At 36.6% G+C, this 15565-nt stretch overlaps 1 protein-coding gene across 2 annotated transcripts in view; it reads right to left on the minus strand.

The window, feature by feature from the left end:
- Positions 1-15565, minus strand: part of METTL15 (methyltransferase 15, mitochondrial 12S rRNA N4-cytidine) — a 96893-nt gene that overhangs the window by 46408 nt on the left and 34920 nt on the right. For both annotated transcript variants that reach the window (XM_069804021.1, XM_069804022.1), the window contains exon 3: positions 12195-12331. In XM_069804021.1, coding sequence (XP_069660122.1) covers positions 12195-12331 — 137 coding nt within the window. The remainder of the gene's footprint in view (positions 1-12194; positions 12332-15565) is intronic.

Genomic DNA, 15565 nt, shown 5'->3' on the forward strand with positions numbered 1-15565 from the left:
TTCACAAAGTGACAGCACCGATTATTCAAAACAGGCACACATTTTTGGTCCTGCTAGTTGGAAAAGTAACAAACTGCACATTCAATTCTGTTGTGACACAGAAATTGTTTTTTTTTTTAGAAGATGCAAAGGTACTAGCATAATTTCATATATTATTAGTTCTTGGATTAAGTATTACTAAATGCCAGAAGGTCATATCTTAATATTGGGCTCATCGAGTGCTCACCTTGACAAAGGCAGACTGTGGGAAGGGTTGAATTCAGGTAAGCACGCTCTTCTGCTCCACACTTGGACAGTCACACCTCACTCTACCTTAATCTAGACTGTATTGCAAGGAATCACAACTCATTCTGATGCTCAGTGAACTGAATGAGATTTTTGCCTTGTCTTTTGCAGCAAATCACTCTGTTGATTAGGAGCAGCTAATAGTCATGAATGAGATGAAAGAGGATGAACTACTACCTTAAACTGATGGAAAATATGACAACATGCAGCAGAGCACATGCCTTTGGAAAGGGTGGGAAGACACAATGCAGAAGTGGACTAAGCCTTCCTTGGTAACAGAAAAGTTGGGTTTTTAACAGCTGCTCTCCCAGTTTCACAGGAGTTGGTCCGTAGTTTCTTTCAAGGGGCAAAAGTGCAGGTTTTCAGGTCCCCATGTAATCATTGGAATAAAAAAAAAAAAAATAATAAAATGGTGCTTTCCCAGAGATAAATAAGGGAGTGCTTCTTATCCTCTTCTTTCCCTTCCCAGCCTAACAGCTAGCACACATCACCCTGAAGATGAATGGCCAATCTGGGTATCATTATCAGGAAGAATTTGGTTCTGTCCTCCTGACTCAGATTTAAAAATATAAGTTTCAGCAGCCTCTAACTTCTCATGATCATTTTAAGACTGTATAGTAAACAATACCAATACTACAGACTGTTTCTGCTGTCGAGACATGACATTTGTATTATTTCTTATAAAACTGTGTGTGTCAAAAGTTAAGACCACTTACTAGTCAATATTGGTCTCAAACACTCGCACCATTCACTGCTGATAAGGCCACAGGTAACTTCCATTCCAAGTTGCATGTTTTCTCCACCACGGTTTTACACAGAGATTCTCTGAAATCTCTCTGTCCAAATCTTTGCTGCTTGATCAAGCTAAGTTGCTGTATTTTTCAGGCACCCAAATAAAAAGCCAGCAATTAACTGTCTGATTTTACTTTCAGTCCTTTGAATATTCTGCACAACACTTGGCACAGCTGAGTCACAAAGGCCAAAATCAAATTAAAATGCAAATGATGTTTATTATTATGACAAGAAAAAAATAGAATTATGTAGTCAAACTCAAAGTAATTCATTTTTATGGTCTATGTCACTTATATGCATAATCCTAATGTATCTAAGATAAGAATAATAGTATTTGAAGTACAATGACTCAATCAGAAAAATAATCTGAACTCCAAATAACTTCTCTATATGTTTGTGTATTTCATACTTACGTATGTGTGAAGCTCAACACTGATACAAAAATGTGTTGACAAATATTTTCATTTAGTTACCTGTTTTCCTTTTTATCAAATTTGAAGAAATAAAATTATGAATCAGAAGCTATCAAGCTTTTTTGTTTGGTTGGTTTAGTTACTTAGTAAACAACATGTTTACCTTAAATACCAACAAGTCTTGACCTTTTCTTAGTAAGTGACAAGCACCTTTTTGTCCACACATTTATATCATCTCCGCCTTCATGTGAAAATGCTGGCATCTTCTCCTCTCAAAAATTATAATCTATGTACTGATGAAATATACTTTTGCCTTCATCATCTGATACAAGGAGGAGTATTTCAATACTGTTTATGTCCTCATTTTGTGCAGACTGCCTCAATGCCTCCTATTGTAAGTGTGAACAAAAATAAGCTAAATATACAGCTCTTGACAAATAGAAAGCTAAAATACTGTTGCTCAGAAATATGAAGATACCACCTTCTCAGCAGGACAAAAAGATCTGTAGACAACTAGCTACCAGGTGCAAAAAACTTCAGATTAGAACCAATGTTCTCTTCTCTTCCCTTCCTCCCTCTCATCAAAAAAAGCAGAGTCTTGAGTTTTGCTGTTATGAAGAAATAAAAAAAAAAAAATTGAAAGGAGTACTCTATCAGTTTCCTTTATAAAACGCTAATTATTTTTATAAACCCCAAAATGGTTTGTTACTGTAACGAAAATATACCCAGAACTCAACTGTTCAGCCACAAAAAAAAAAAAGCTTTAAATGTTTATAAAAGATATTTCTAAATATAGTTTGACACATACATTTTAAAATGTTTTTAATTAGAATTTAAGTTCAACAAACAGAAAATGTTTTACATGTATTTTAATAATGAAATGGTTACAAAAGTAACCTAAAAGTATCTAAGTCATCTAAACACCTATAAGAAACTTAAAGTTTAAAACTTAAAACTTACTTTCTCACCAAAACCAAGATGATGGAAAACTGGCTGAAAGTAAGTGTCAATGTCTCCTTTATGGATCATGTAAGTTCAAAGATTATTTCAGCATCATAATTATTGACTTTAAAAAGTAAAGACATTTATTCCTTTTAGAAAAAAACCTACAATCCAAATCAAGATTCACAGAAATGTCCTCAGAAACCCTCTGTGTGTAAGAGCTATAACATTAAACTTTAAAGATGTTCTGAGCACTTCTATGCCACGCTGATATAAATGAATTAAAAAAAACCCAAACAACAATATACCGGACATGTCTGAAACTACTGCTGGTTAAAGTAACACTTGGCACTGCATTCCATACAAAGTTGAGCTAGCAGGTATATACAATGTCCTTAAAATAAATTAAGGATCTGGACATTTGTATGAAAAGGAACAAAATCACCCATGTTCAGCTCCACATCCTTAACCAATACCTAGAGGGGTTTTTTCTTTGTTTTAAATGCTTTCAGAAGCTTCTTATCCCTCTTCATCAACTTCAGAAATAAAGATCCTCTCATTTTGTAAGAACAGTTAGCATTTTACTGTTTTCCTAGAAACACTGATGAAAAACTGTGAATGGAAGAAAACCAACATTCAGCAGAACGTTTCTTCATTTCTTGATCACTATCTGTGGTCTAAAAGCTGTAGTTTCTCAGGATGGAAAGTAATTAAGCTTCTTAATTGTAATTAATACTTCCATTGTCTAAAGATGTCCAAGATGATTCAGATACATCATATTGACTGCCCTGACCTAGCAATATCTCGAACAGAGGGTATGAAAAGGAATAAAGGGAAGCAGGAATAACTCACAGAAGCAGAATCACTTCCTGTACACTTTGAATGAGGATCCACTCAACAAAGTTTGAAGGAGGTGACAATATGATGCATCTCTCGATTTTAATTTAAATTCGATAAAGAATATAAACCAATATAAAACACTATCACATGGGATATGACTCCAGGGGCCACCTCAGGATACTCACTACTGCCTGCTAGAGAATGGTGCTGCACAAATTTACCATTTAATGCTAGAGCACTATAGCACAATAAGATCACAAAGTGAATGTATTTCAGAATCTTTTTGTGCCTTAGAAAAACTCAAGACCACCCACTCCCATCAGGTTACAATCTACAGTCTAAAGTTGTTACTGTTGAACCTGCCTGAAGCATGAAGCTGGACTGGATGACATGCTAAGATACCTTCCAATAGGAATGATTTTGATATTGTGGGAGAAATTGCCCAAACCAAAACTACCATCCAAATTGATAAGCATCAATTATTCACAAAACTCTAGTTTTCGCTTAGTATCAGAATGTAAAATGACTCTATAATGGTAACAGAAAAAAACTGGAAATAACACAGTTCATTGTTTTAAACCTAATGCTTGCAAACCTTCCTTCACAGCTTCAAACTGGCCAACATCTCTAAGATGTTCCTACTAAAATAATACGACAATGCAGCTCCCCTCAAAACTACACGGATCAAAATGGCAGCAATTTGTTTTCTGAAACCAGTAACATATAAAAGGGCTGTCCTGATTCACCTGACTGGAAATTACACTAAATCTAGCACTGGCACATGAGATCTTATGTATGAAATCACAACATTGAAAATAATTTTAATAATTAATACAGCTATCAGATAATTTTGCCAAAATAAACGAAATATATGTAGCATTAAAAAGATTAATAGAATCTTGTAAATAGAATGAGTCTTGATAGAATGATTAGTATTTAATAGTTCTCCAAATGTTTCTATTGCTAAATAAAAACTTTAGTGGGAATGTCACCATAACCACATGCCTTGAAACTATAACATAGATATAACATTGAAACTACAAACATAGAGGCAGTGTTTGGATATAGCTATGTTCTTAAAAGATACTCCTTTAAGATGTAAACAGTGCAAATGAGGACTTCTCTTTTATGTAACCAATGTACGAAATTTAAAGTCAGCTACTAATATTGGAAACGGTCTGTAGCCATCCCACCTCAATGCATGAGCTAGACAGATCTCGCAAGTTAATTAAGAGTCAGGTCAGGACAGTATTTGGTTGCAACTGAGGCAGAAAAAATTAGAGCTCTGAAGTGATTTTGATAAATTTATAGTGTTTAAATTCAGCAGATAGAGAGCTTTTCGTTGTCATTCAGTATTAAAATTCTGGTATGATACAGTGCTAAAAGAATTCTGTGATGGAGAGGTATGAGACGTTGATACCACATTCATCAATCCTTAACATCCTATACCTTTAGCATAAAAAGCTCTGCTCCAGCCTTCCAAACATACATATTAACCTGCTTCAGTCAATATAAAGTGCAATCTTTCCTGCCCTTACTGACTATAATATAAGTAAGAGCTGTTTTCTGGCTTCCCATGCATACAACAGTTAACAGCTCCCACCATTGGAACTAAATACCAGTTTTAAGACCAACTGCATGGGCAATATTGGCACTGAGAAAAATTCTCAGTTTAGGACGCCATTCAGCCTTTCCCATATACATGAATGCAGTGGCAACTCACACTTTGACACCCGTATGCGCTCTGTAAGGTATGATGTATGAGCTTTTTCACATCTACCTCTGAGGAAAAGAACAAACGTGCTGGAAGCTAAACCTGACCAAAGAGCCACAGTTAAATACCACTGCATCAAAGGTATGCTTAATACAGCCTGCTGGACAGCTTGCTTATTCTAGAAACAATTTTCCCTTACTTCAGACAACTCACAAACTTGCTTTCCCCTAGGCTCCCCCCACGCCCCCCCCCCAAAAAAAAGTAAAATAGGACTTCTATATCTTAAAGACTGTGAATAAATACACTTTCAACTGAGTAACACACAGACAGTACTGAAACTGCAGGGGGAAGATCTTAAGATATTTAGACAAACTGTTGCATGCAACTCATTCAATGCTCTCAAGCTTCAGGTTGACACCTGAAGACCCAGTATACTCAGATTTGTCATCTTTTTATGTTACCATCTTCATGGCTTTCTCCTAGCTACATCTTCCTAAACTTACTTCTAAAGGAGGTACTGTGCCTACATGGTCTTAAATTATGCTACATTTTGAGGATGCTTAGGAGGTGCTCATATATCTATGACTATTTCCACATGAAATGTACTCTGTTTAAGACAAACAAATGCCTTCTGCTTATATGAATAGACATACAGAATGAATAGATGTAAGGTATTCTCTAGATTGTGCCCCGTGTTATTTTCCATGGGTGACAATCTCATTAATACTTCTGTTTTTCAAATATCCTACAAACAGCAACAAAACACAAAAGAAAAAGATAAAAGATAAGACGACTGACATACTGCACAGAAAATACTGCACTGCTCAGCAACTAACTTCAAACTGTACATTAATTTCTTAAGCAAAAACATATTATACACACTCTCGAGGACAGTAATTTTCCCTGTCCATAGAAAGCATCAAGAACACCTTTGATGCTCACTGGATACTAGGAATTACACAGCACCTTCCTGTTTTAAACCATTACTCATCTCTATGATCAATTGTAAAAATAGCTTACTACTTATAAAAATATTTTTTGTTTTTATCTTAGTTATAGGAGTTCCTCAAATGAACTTTTTTCAGAGCCAGTCAACAACATGTAAATGGACTACTGTGACTGAGGACTAACCAATCCTGCCTCTTCACTTAGCTGTCCATGCTGCAGTGTGATAAAAAGTCCGTATATACTCTGCATTGCACTTGCTCTCTACAAAATCACATTTAACAGATTTTTTCAAAGTAAATATATTAAACTATATTTTTATACTATAAAGTATTTGGTTTCTACTATGCATTTTTACACTGTAATTTGGTTTTCCCATCTTTTTGCTGTTGTCTCCCAATTAAAATAGGTAAAAAGAGTTGATGGTAACTCTGGGGACAGTGGTGTGGGCATGCAGGCACCTGCCGTTGCTCAGTGTATACGTACATGGATAGAAATTTTTTTTAGTATATGAATACAGATATAAATTGTTAGAAGTTTTACAAACTATTTATATTCAGAACAAATAAATTATTTTGCTAAAAGACTAATTAAGAGTATAGTTTCGATGAAGAGGCATCAGCATTTGTTCCCATTATCTCTTGACTTAGCCAGGAAGTACCCAACAAAATATTAATTAAATGGTCTTAGCATAGCACTGCATGTTAGTCACTCCATTTTAGCTTCCCAGTCTAAAATCCCAAACAAAAACAATAAACTTGTCTTTCACAATTCCTTGGCAGAGATGTATTATTGGTAACTGAGTATGACTGCAGTAACAATTCAGAGTATTACCACAGGAATGTTAAATAAATTAAGAAAACAATCCAGTAATGTTTAGTTCAGCTAGTTAACACCATCAGTTATATAAGAACTTGCATTGGGTTTGCATGGCAAGGGTTTGGTAGCGGAGGGGCTACAGGGGCGGCTTCTGTGAGAAGCTGCTGGAAGCTTCCCCCGTGTCCGACAGAGCCAACGCCAGCCGGCTCCAAGACGGACCCGCCGCTGGCCAAGGCCGAGCCCATCTGCGACGGTGGTAGTGCCTTGGGAGAACAGATTTAAGAACAGGAAAAAAAACCCTTCCCAATTGCAGCTGGAGAGAGTAGTGAGAATATGTGAGAGAAAGAACTCTGCAGACCCCCAGGTCAGTGAAGAAGATGGAGGAGATGCTCAGGCACTTGGCCTTGTTGAACCTCACACAGTTGGCCTCAGCCCATCCATCCAGCCTGTCCAGATCCCTCTGTAGACCCTTCCTACCCTCCAGCAGATCAACCCTCCCACCCAACTTGGTGTCGTCTGCAAACTTACTGAGGGTGCATTCGGTCCCCTCGTCCAGATCATTGATACAGATCAGTACTGAGCCCTGGGGAACACCACTTGTGACCGGCTGCCAACCGGATTTAACTCCGTTCACCACCTCTCTGGGCTCGACCATCCAGCCAGTTTTTTACCCAGCCACGAGTCCACCTGCCCAGGCCACGAGCAGCCAGTTTCTCCAGGAGAATGCTGTGGGAAACGGTGTCAAAGGCTTTACTAAAGTCCAGGTAAACAACGCCCACAGCCTTCCCCTCTGAAGTTGACGAGGTTTTAAGAAAGTGCTAAAGGGCCAAGTTATAAAAGAATGTAAAAAGTAAAATGGGAAGAAAAACAATCGTTAAGAGTAGACTGTTGCATGTGTTTTGTATGTCAGGGTAACTTTGAATTGGGCCCAAATTTGAACCAGGAACTTGATGTACTGAAGGATCAGACTGCATGTATGAAAGCAAGCAAAGGTTTCTAGTCATTCTGAAATCTGCACAGCTGGAACTTGAGCAACAAGAGAAAGAATTTTTGTTCCTTATGTTTTTATACAGAAACATATTTGGGTTTGTTACCCAAATAAACCTTTTGGGGAACAAAATAAATGACAGAAAAGCACCATTTTAAAATAATGGCATGTAAAGGTCTTCTTAGCACTCTCAATTGCATTTTTCCGTCCCACGTTTAAGGCAACTCACTTATCTATGTTGCCTGCATTTGAGAGGCAGCCACATGTTGACGTATATGGAGAATTCTTTAGAAATAACGCTATAGGTAAATAATTAACTTACTTATTTATAGTCAAGGCACCATTATAATGAATATGCCTTGATTGCACAGTTAACTGTATCCCTTATGCACTAGTCAAAAGTTAAATAGTCGCCTATATAAATAACTTATAGCAACAAAAGCATCAATATGTAATATGCTCAGCTACAATTCTCAAGCACTTAAAATAAGCTTATTGCAACTGAAAAAAAGAAGTTCTGTTTTCCCTAGAACTGAACAAAATTTCTATTTTCCCCAGAACATACAACGCACAGCTGATGGCTCTATCCCACTTTTTCTGTAAACTTAGTGTAACTCTGAAAGCAAAACTCACAAGCACCATCACACCTCAAAATTACTTTATAACTACAAGAAAATGGTAGTTAAATTGTATGAGGAATTTTATGCTATTTATCCTTACTTTGGGGGCAAAATTTCTTATTCTGCTCAGAGAATTACAAAGAACATATTGTCTCCTCTGCGTAGGCTTTGCATAGGTTTCTCATACTCAAAAGCTTGCAATGATATTGGTTAATTGCCAGATTTAAGCCACCTCTCTAACCTCTCCCTTTCAGTGGGTGTGAAAGGGTTTACTTGTAATATATATTGCTACTGACTGAATTTTATCTTGTTCTCCTGGATTCTCAGCAGCAATTCCCAAGTTAGAGGCTTCCCCAGAAAGCACGTCAAAGGATTCCCACCCACACACTGAATATCTAACAGGCCCTGACCCATTTTCTGCTTATTAAAGCAGCACTACATACTTAAAAAAATAAAAATAATAAACAGAGAAGCTAAATGAATGCAAGAATTGCAGCTGGAACTCTACCCTCTTCAGATTTTAGTTCTGACAAAATCATTACCAAGAAGTAGAGACACATTTAAAATACAAACATCAAAATGTATTTTTCCACAGTGTTCTCATTCAGCTGTCCTTCAGCTAAGTTCAAGGAGGACTTCATTTATTAGTTCTGAATATAGAAAAATCCCATGATTTAGCCATACCTATTCTCCTCTTCCAACTATATCTTTGGGCATATTTCTGCAGCTTGAGCTTTAATAATCTTGTAACTTAGTGACTTAAGATATAGGATGCTGAAAAAATGAAGCCTCAGTAAGTAACAGTAAGGAACTGTATGATTTTACTAAGATTATTAATGTTACCTAACCAGAATAAGCAATAGCAATTAACACTGAATATTTAGCATTGAAGTTTTTTATGGTAGGATGGACTACTGCAAGTACTACTGCAAGACTCAAGATCCATCATGGAGTTGATATGCTGGAATTTTTTAATATCCCCGATCAAACAGGTACAATATTCTGTTTTCAGTAGAAACAAAATGGTAACAGAAAATTCGGTTGATGTATGACTTCCAATTTGTCCATTGCATTCACAATTTCTGACATAGTGGGAATCAGATTTTACTGGTTACGGTTGCATAACAGCCCTTTCCCCCACCTTGTGCCATCACCTCCAAAGGAAGTGAAGCACTTCAGCAAGTCAGATAGCCTCTCCAAAACCAGCAGTGTTAAAGAGAAGGGATGAAACCCCCCCCCTAAAACAGAACAACAATGGAGAAGTTTATACTTCTGTGCTGCAGTTCTTCAGTCTGTTACATCTGCGGCTGTGCTTTGTAGAAAAGGGACAGCCCTACATTTCTCTCAGCTTGCAATTGCATGCTGCCATTGCCATTTTTAAGACAGCACAACTATTTCTGTGGCTCCCTGGTGAACCAGGAACTATTTTACCCAAGAGTAGACCTGACCAGATAAAGATGCCAACTGGATGAATTCTCCGAGCTTTTGATGCCAACATAGATTTGAATCAAACTGATAAAATTATGATAAAAGACTTATTTCTAATACAGTGCAGAAAATAGACACTAAAGCCCCATAATATTACATCAACTATCTTTTAATGAATACTGAAGGAAAAAATTCCATTTATGAAAGCTCCATATCTCATAAGTAAATCCTTTATACTTACAACTGAATTGTAAGCAAACCCTAGCTTTACCTGTCATTTATAAATTACATACCTCCTCCTTCCCCTTTTTAATTTAGCAACGCTTTGTGCAACTGACTTCCCAGGGAAAGATTAATAATGAGCACATATAGCGTATATGAACATTCTTTTACCTTAATTTTCAACATAAACTATTATGAGAGAAGATATATTTACCTTCTGAAAAAGGACCCACCAGATCTTTCCAACAGGAAAGACATGAGATGAGGGAAAACACCAAAACAAATAAGAATACCACTCTGTATCTTACAATATATATTCAAGTGGCATGCAGTCATCTTTCAGTGATTAAGACTTTTCACTAACAACTTAACACTATGTTATTTAAGAATCCACTTCACTCTAATGATAACTTGCGTCTGTAAAGGTAGATGACACCATATCTGGAGTCCAAGTAACCAAGTTTATATGATTTTACTAACAGAAATAGGAACTAGGAGACCTTCTTTGTTTATAAAGCCATAGTAAGTTACATTGACTGTAATACTATATTGATTAAAGCTCATCTTTTCACAAACATAAGCAAGGAGAGAATTAAGAATGTCAATCATTGGCAGAACAACACCCAACACTTGCAAAATCTCTTCAGCTATCTGGAAAATAAACTTCCTTCACAGCCAGGTTTGCATAGGATACTTTTGGATAAACATATATTGAGTCAGAGGGCCGCTCATCATTGTCTTATGTTGTGTGAATGTTTCTGAAAACTTTTATTAGGTGTAAGATTAGCTTTAATTTGGTCTACATATATTTTTTTTTTTCTATGACACAAAACCAGAAGACTACAACTCCCAGGACATCTGGTAGAATGAGTTTGCAAGCTTAGTTTCAAAGAAAATGAACTTTCCTTGCCAATATTCTTCACACTATTCTGTCAAAAAGAGCATTCTCTGGAGAAATAACAGTTGAGAGGAATTCCACAAATTTTTAATTATACGCTGCATGTCACTTCAGCCCACAAATAACTGAAAGTTTAGAGAAATATATTTAAGTGGTATTACAGAGTAGGATGACTAGGAACTGTCACATGCTTTCTCGTCACATGCTTGCATTTTTCCCACTGGGCCTCTGACAATGGCGCTTGAATAGAGGAATGCACAGTTTAGCCTTTCTTTCAGAAAAGGTGAGGAATACCTTCTGCATTGCTTGAATAGTACTGCCATCTTAGAATTCCTTTTTATGTAGGGAAACATGACTGAACAACCAGGCGTTTATCCACCTCTTCCAGTTTTCTTCTTATTGGAAAATTTGCTTTTCCTCATGCAAAAGCTCTTTTGAAATAAATACTCTAATGTCTTCAATCCAACAGTAAGCGTCCTCTCCTTCCTACTTTCCCTAAATTTCCTAAGTATTAATTATTTCATATTACTTAATTTTGTGTCTACATATTTTTACTTCTTGGTCAAATTTAAACAGTAGCACTTTCTGAAAAGCTCATGTTCAACTCTACATATTCCACACTTGTACTCATGCTCTGACTGGGCTGTTTCTTGAATAAAGGAACAAGAACTTTGTATAACTAAAAAAAACCATAAAAATTTGCATTTAGCAATTGTTCATTTAGCAAATTCAGCACTCTATTTAAAAAGAAAATTGGAGCATGAGCTTTACACAGAAACACTAGCTTATTAAATTGTTTAGTAGTTTCTGAAGCCAGTGGCAAAATATTTAGCAAACCGAATACGAAATTACAATTATTTTTTAAATTAAAATATTCATAAGCCATATTTAAATTACCTCATTATTTAAAGTGTATTATTCCATCCTTTTTTGTGAAACATTTACCACAATGTGTGCTTTTGTACAACTCTGCCACCAGAATCATCTCAAGGCAAGCAGAGCACATGAATCTTTTTTAAATACAAAATTGGCTACTTGATGCATACTCAAAATTAACAGAGCATAGAATACACGTTTAAGTCAAAAAAATATAAGAACTTGCATGCAAATACTCATAAATTGAATTGGATTGGATCTCCTATTTAACAGGGTACATACAGCATATAATGCTATTCTACAATAAGCCATAAAAACCATGTATTAAAACTATAAAAATATATTAAATTGTGCATATAATACCACAGTATCAACCTTATCCCTATCATATTTAAGACAGAAGACAACTTACGGGTATGATTCTGAAAGCTGCTGAGCTATTTTATAAGCTGTGGGGTCCCTGTCTAGTGCATATATTGTAATGTCGCTGGCTTTCTCTAGAAGAGCTGTAGTATGACCTCCGGCTCCAAACGTCATATCAAGGAAACGCTGTTGAGTGAAAAAGACAACACCTTTACTTTAGAACAGTGATAAACCAATTGTTGATTTAAAGCTTCCTTTGCTAATGTCTCTCATATGCTGGAGGAAAACATACCATTCAATATAGTCACAATGCCTTTTTGGAAATATTTTCATATTTTGTGCAGAGTTGCAATCATGTCAGCATAATCTTTTCAGGGGTTGTGATCTCCCCCCAGCAATCCTTCCAGAATAAAAGAACAATCATTTGGTACAACCAACTGCAGCTTCATACTCTTCCCATTTCTTTACATTCTGAGTGTAGAGAATAGCCACTTGTTTGACTGCTTTGTTTGGACTTGCTCAATTTGATGGATACAATGACATATAGGACATGGGACTATAGGAAGTAATCAGCACCATCTGCTTTGTAAGAATGTGTCTAAAAGGCAGGCTGATGTATGGTATATCAATTTAAAAAATGACACTATCATAGTTTTATACCACAGATCAAAGTATGATGGCAGCACAGGCACATATATATCCTGGCTGGGACTAACCTAACTAGCACTGAAAATGTGCACAGTACCACTGATTTTGAGTTCACTGTGCAAGGACAAAGCTATCTATTTAGGTTACTAAGACACACTGAAGCCCAATTATCTTGTATCTTCTCTACCATCATTACATGTGTTAATTAGATGCACAATAACACAGGAATACCCACCTTAACAGCAATCCCACGTCAATTGCTGATGTGACATACTCTATGGGCTTGAGTTACCCCTCTTGATAAACAATATATATTTCCTCGCTTCTGAGGAACACTTACTGCCCATGAACATATACCATGTCTGGTTTTTTGGATACACAAACTAAGACTGGAAGATTTTTAGTAATATCAGGCAGAGACAGCCATCCTTCTCCAGTCTTCGGGACTAAAACTGACTACACATTCAAGGAACTTTGAATGCACTCCAACTAAAACATACATAGGTACAGATTCCGCACAAGTTGAGTAAAACTGGCCATTGAAATACCTATAAGCAGGTCTCAGAACTCGAAGTACCTGAAAATATTTTGAAATTTCACATTCCTACCATCAAAAATGTCACAAAAAAACCCAAAAAAGGGGTTCTATCTCATATCTGAGAATGGTGATGAGGTCATCAAATTTCACACAAAGAAAAGATGACTTCAAAAAGCTAGTTAACTCCCAGCCACATCACAGAGGAGAACACCTGGAGCAAATGGTTTGCCTGCAAAGAAGGGAGACTGAGCAACTGGGGTGCAGCAGATCCCAACAGGAGAAAGGAAGGCAGCGGCAGAAGGGCAGCTGAGATAAGACTCTGGAAAGGTGAACACTGCTCTCCTGACAGCTCTGCAGTTTCTGTAGGCTCATTCTAGAGAGGTTTCTGTAGTCAGAGTCCATTTGACCAACAGGCTGACCAAGACGCTTTGCTCCGGAGACTTTCCTAAGAAACAATGACTTGGGACGCAGTCAGCCACCTTGAACCATACGAAAGTTCTTAAAAATAAACCAAAAATTAATACTAGCAGTGCAAAGGAGAGAAGCAGCGAAAGGATAAGGATCATCGTAACAGGACGTAGTGACAACCTCTCAACCTTGTGACAGCATCTAAAAGCTTTAGTTCAGAACTCACGCAAGCATTCACTGTGGAATAAACGCATGCTCACCAAATTATATTGCCCTTTCTAAAAGAACCAACACAAACCAACCAAACCTTTAAGCAACAGCAGACAACTGTAACATGATCATTGGGAGCACTACATAAAAGAGGATAAAGCTCTGATTCAAGCGTAAGTGACTGCAGGACTGAATACGCTGCTGGATAAAATATTGCACCACCAGCATTAATGGAATAGGCTAAAGCATTTCTGGCATCCTAGCAAACCTAATTAAGGCTACATTAAGTACATTTTGGCATAACTTTTTAAGGTAAATAAAGACCTGCCATGGAAAATCTTTGAAAGCCACAGATACATATGCCTAAACTAGCAAGCAGGAACTCATACAGATACCTCATAATCTATCTGTTCCACTCAAAAGCGACACTGTGCATCTAGAACCTAAAAAACATAATTATCACCTTAAGTTATCAAATAAAATAATTTTATTAACAGAACCATTTTGGAGCATTGATTAGATTTGAAATTAATCACTATACCACACTGCTTCATATGCTTTTTATATAGTCCATTCATCTTTCATGCCTGAAATTCAAGAAAGATGCTTCATTTTTTCTTCCTCTTTCTCTCTCGCCTAGTAGTTTTTAATCAAATAAAATTAAATGACACTTTATCCTCCTGGTCCTATAAATACCGGAAAAGATTATTACATGAATTCCTCCTGCAGTGACTCACCGTTCCATTGTTAAGTTATGATAGCCCCATCAGAGCTCCCCTCGGGAATTTTATAATCAGTTTGTGACTGTACGTTTTAAGAACCATTTGGCTCTTTCATGACATACAGATAGTAACAACAAAAAAAACTTTATAGCCTTCATTTTACAACTAGCTTTAAGGTAGTTATAGAGATACAAAGAGTTCAACTTCCTCATTTTTGTACACGAGACTTTTCACTGACAAGCTATCTCCTAATAAATACCTTTTAAGCACTTCATTTTACTATGACTGAAGTAATCTGTAATTCCTCTTACGATTATGTTCCACTTCTAATAAAGTTTACCCCACAATACCCGATAGCCTTTGCAATTATTTTTCCTTTACTATGTAACAAAATGAGATTGAAGAACTTAGGCAAAACTGACACTCCGACCTGACATACATAAATTGAAACTACATGAGACTTATTTTAAAAATCTGTAAAATACAAGTTTTCTCACTAGTTTCAGTAGTTTCTTGTCTCTGCTTGCTTTCTCTGTTAAAGGCGAGAACTTTGCGTGTTCTTAATTTGATCTTTTAGATATAGGACTTCATTGTCCACTGCTAACCTTAATTCTTTCAAGCACTTCATGGCAATCAGCTGATCTCTCGCATGATGTTTTTTTTCTCTCTCTTGCAGCCCTGACATAGTCTCAAAGAAGACTTTGACAAATTGTACAAAATATCCAAGACATACTGAGATGGAATATAGTACATGGAGTACTATGCCAAACAGTTTTCTATCCTGGGTATCAGCACTTCATGAGCAGTCTCTCTTTTCCATCGTTGACCATATGACAGACTTCCTCTGTTTACCTTTTGATCTAGACAACCTGGGTCTCACTTGTTCACACTTAC

This window comes from Haliaeetus albicilla, chromosome 16 (assembly GCF_947461875.1).
Source record: "Haliaeetus albicilla chromosome 16, bHalAlb1.1, whole genome shotgun sequence".
In the NCBI taxonomy this organism is placed as follows: Eukaryota; Metazoa; Chordata; class Aves; order Accipitriformes; family Accipitridae; genus Haliaeetus; species Haliaeetus albicilla.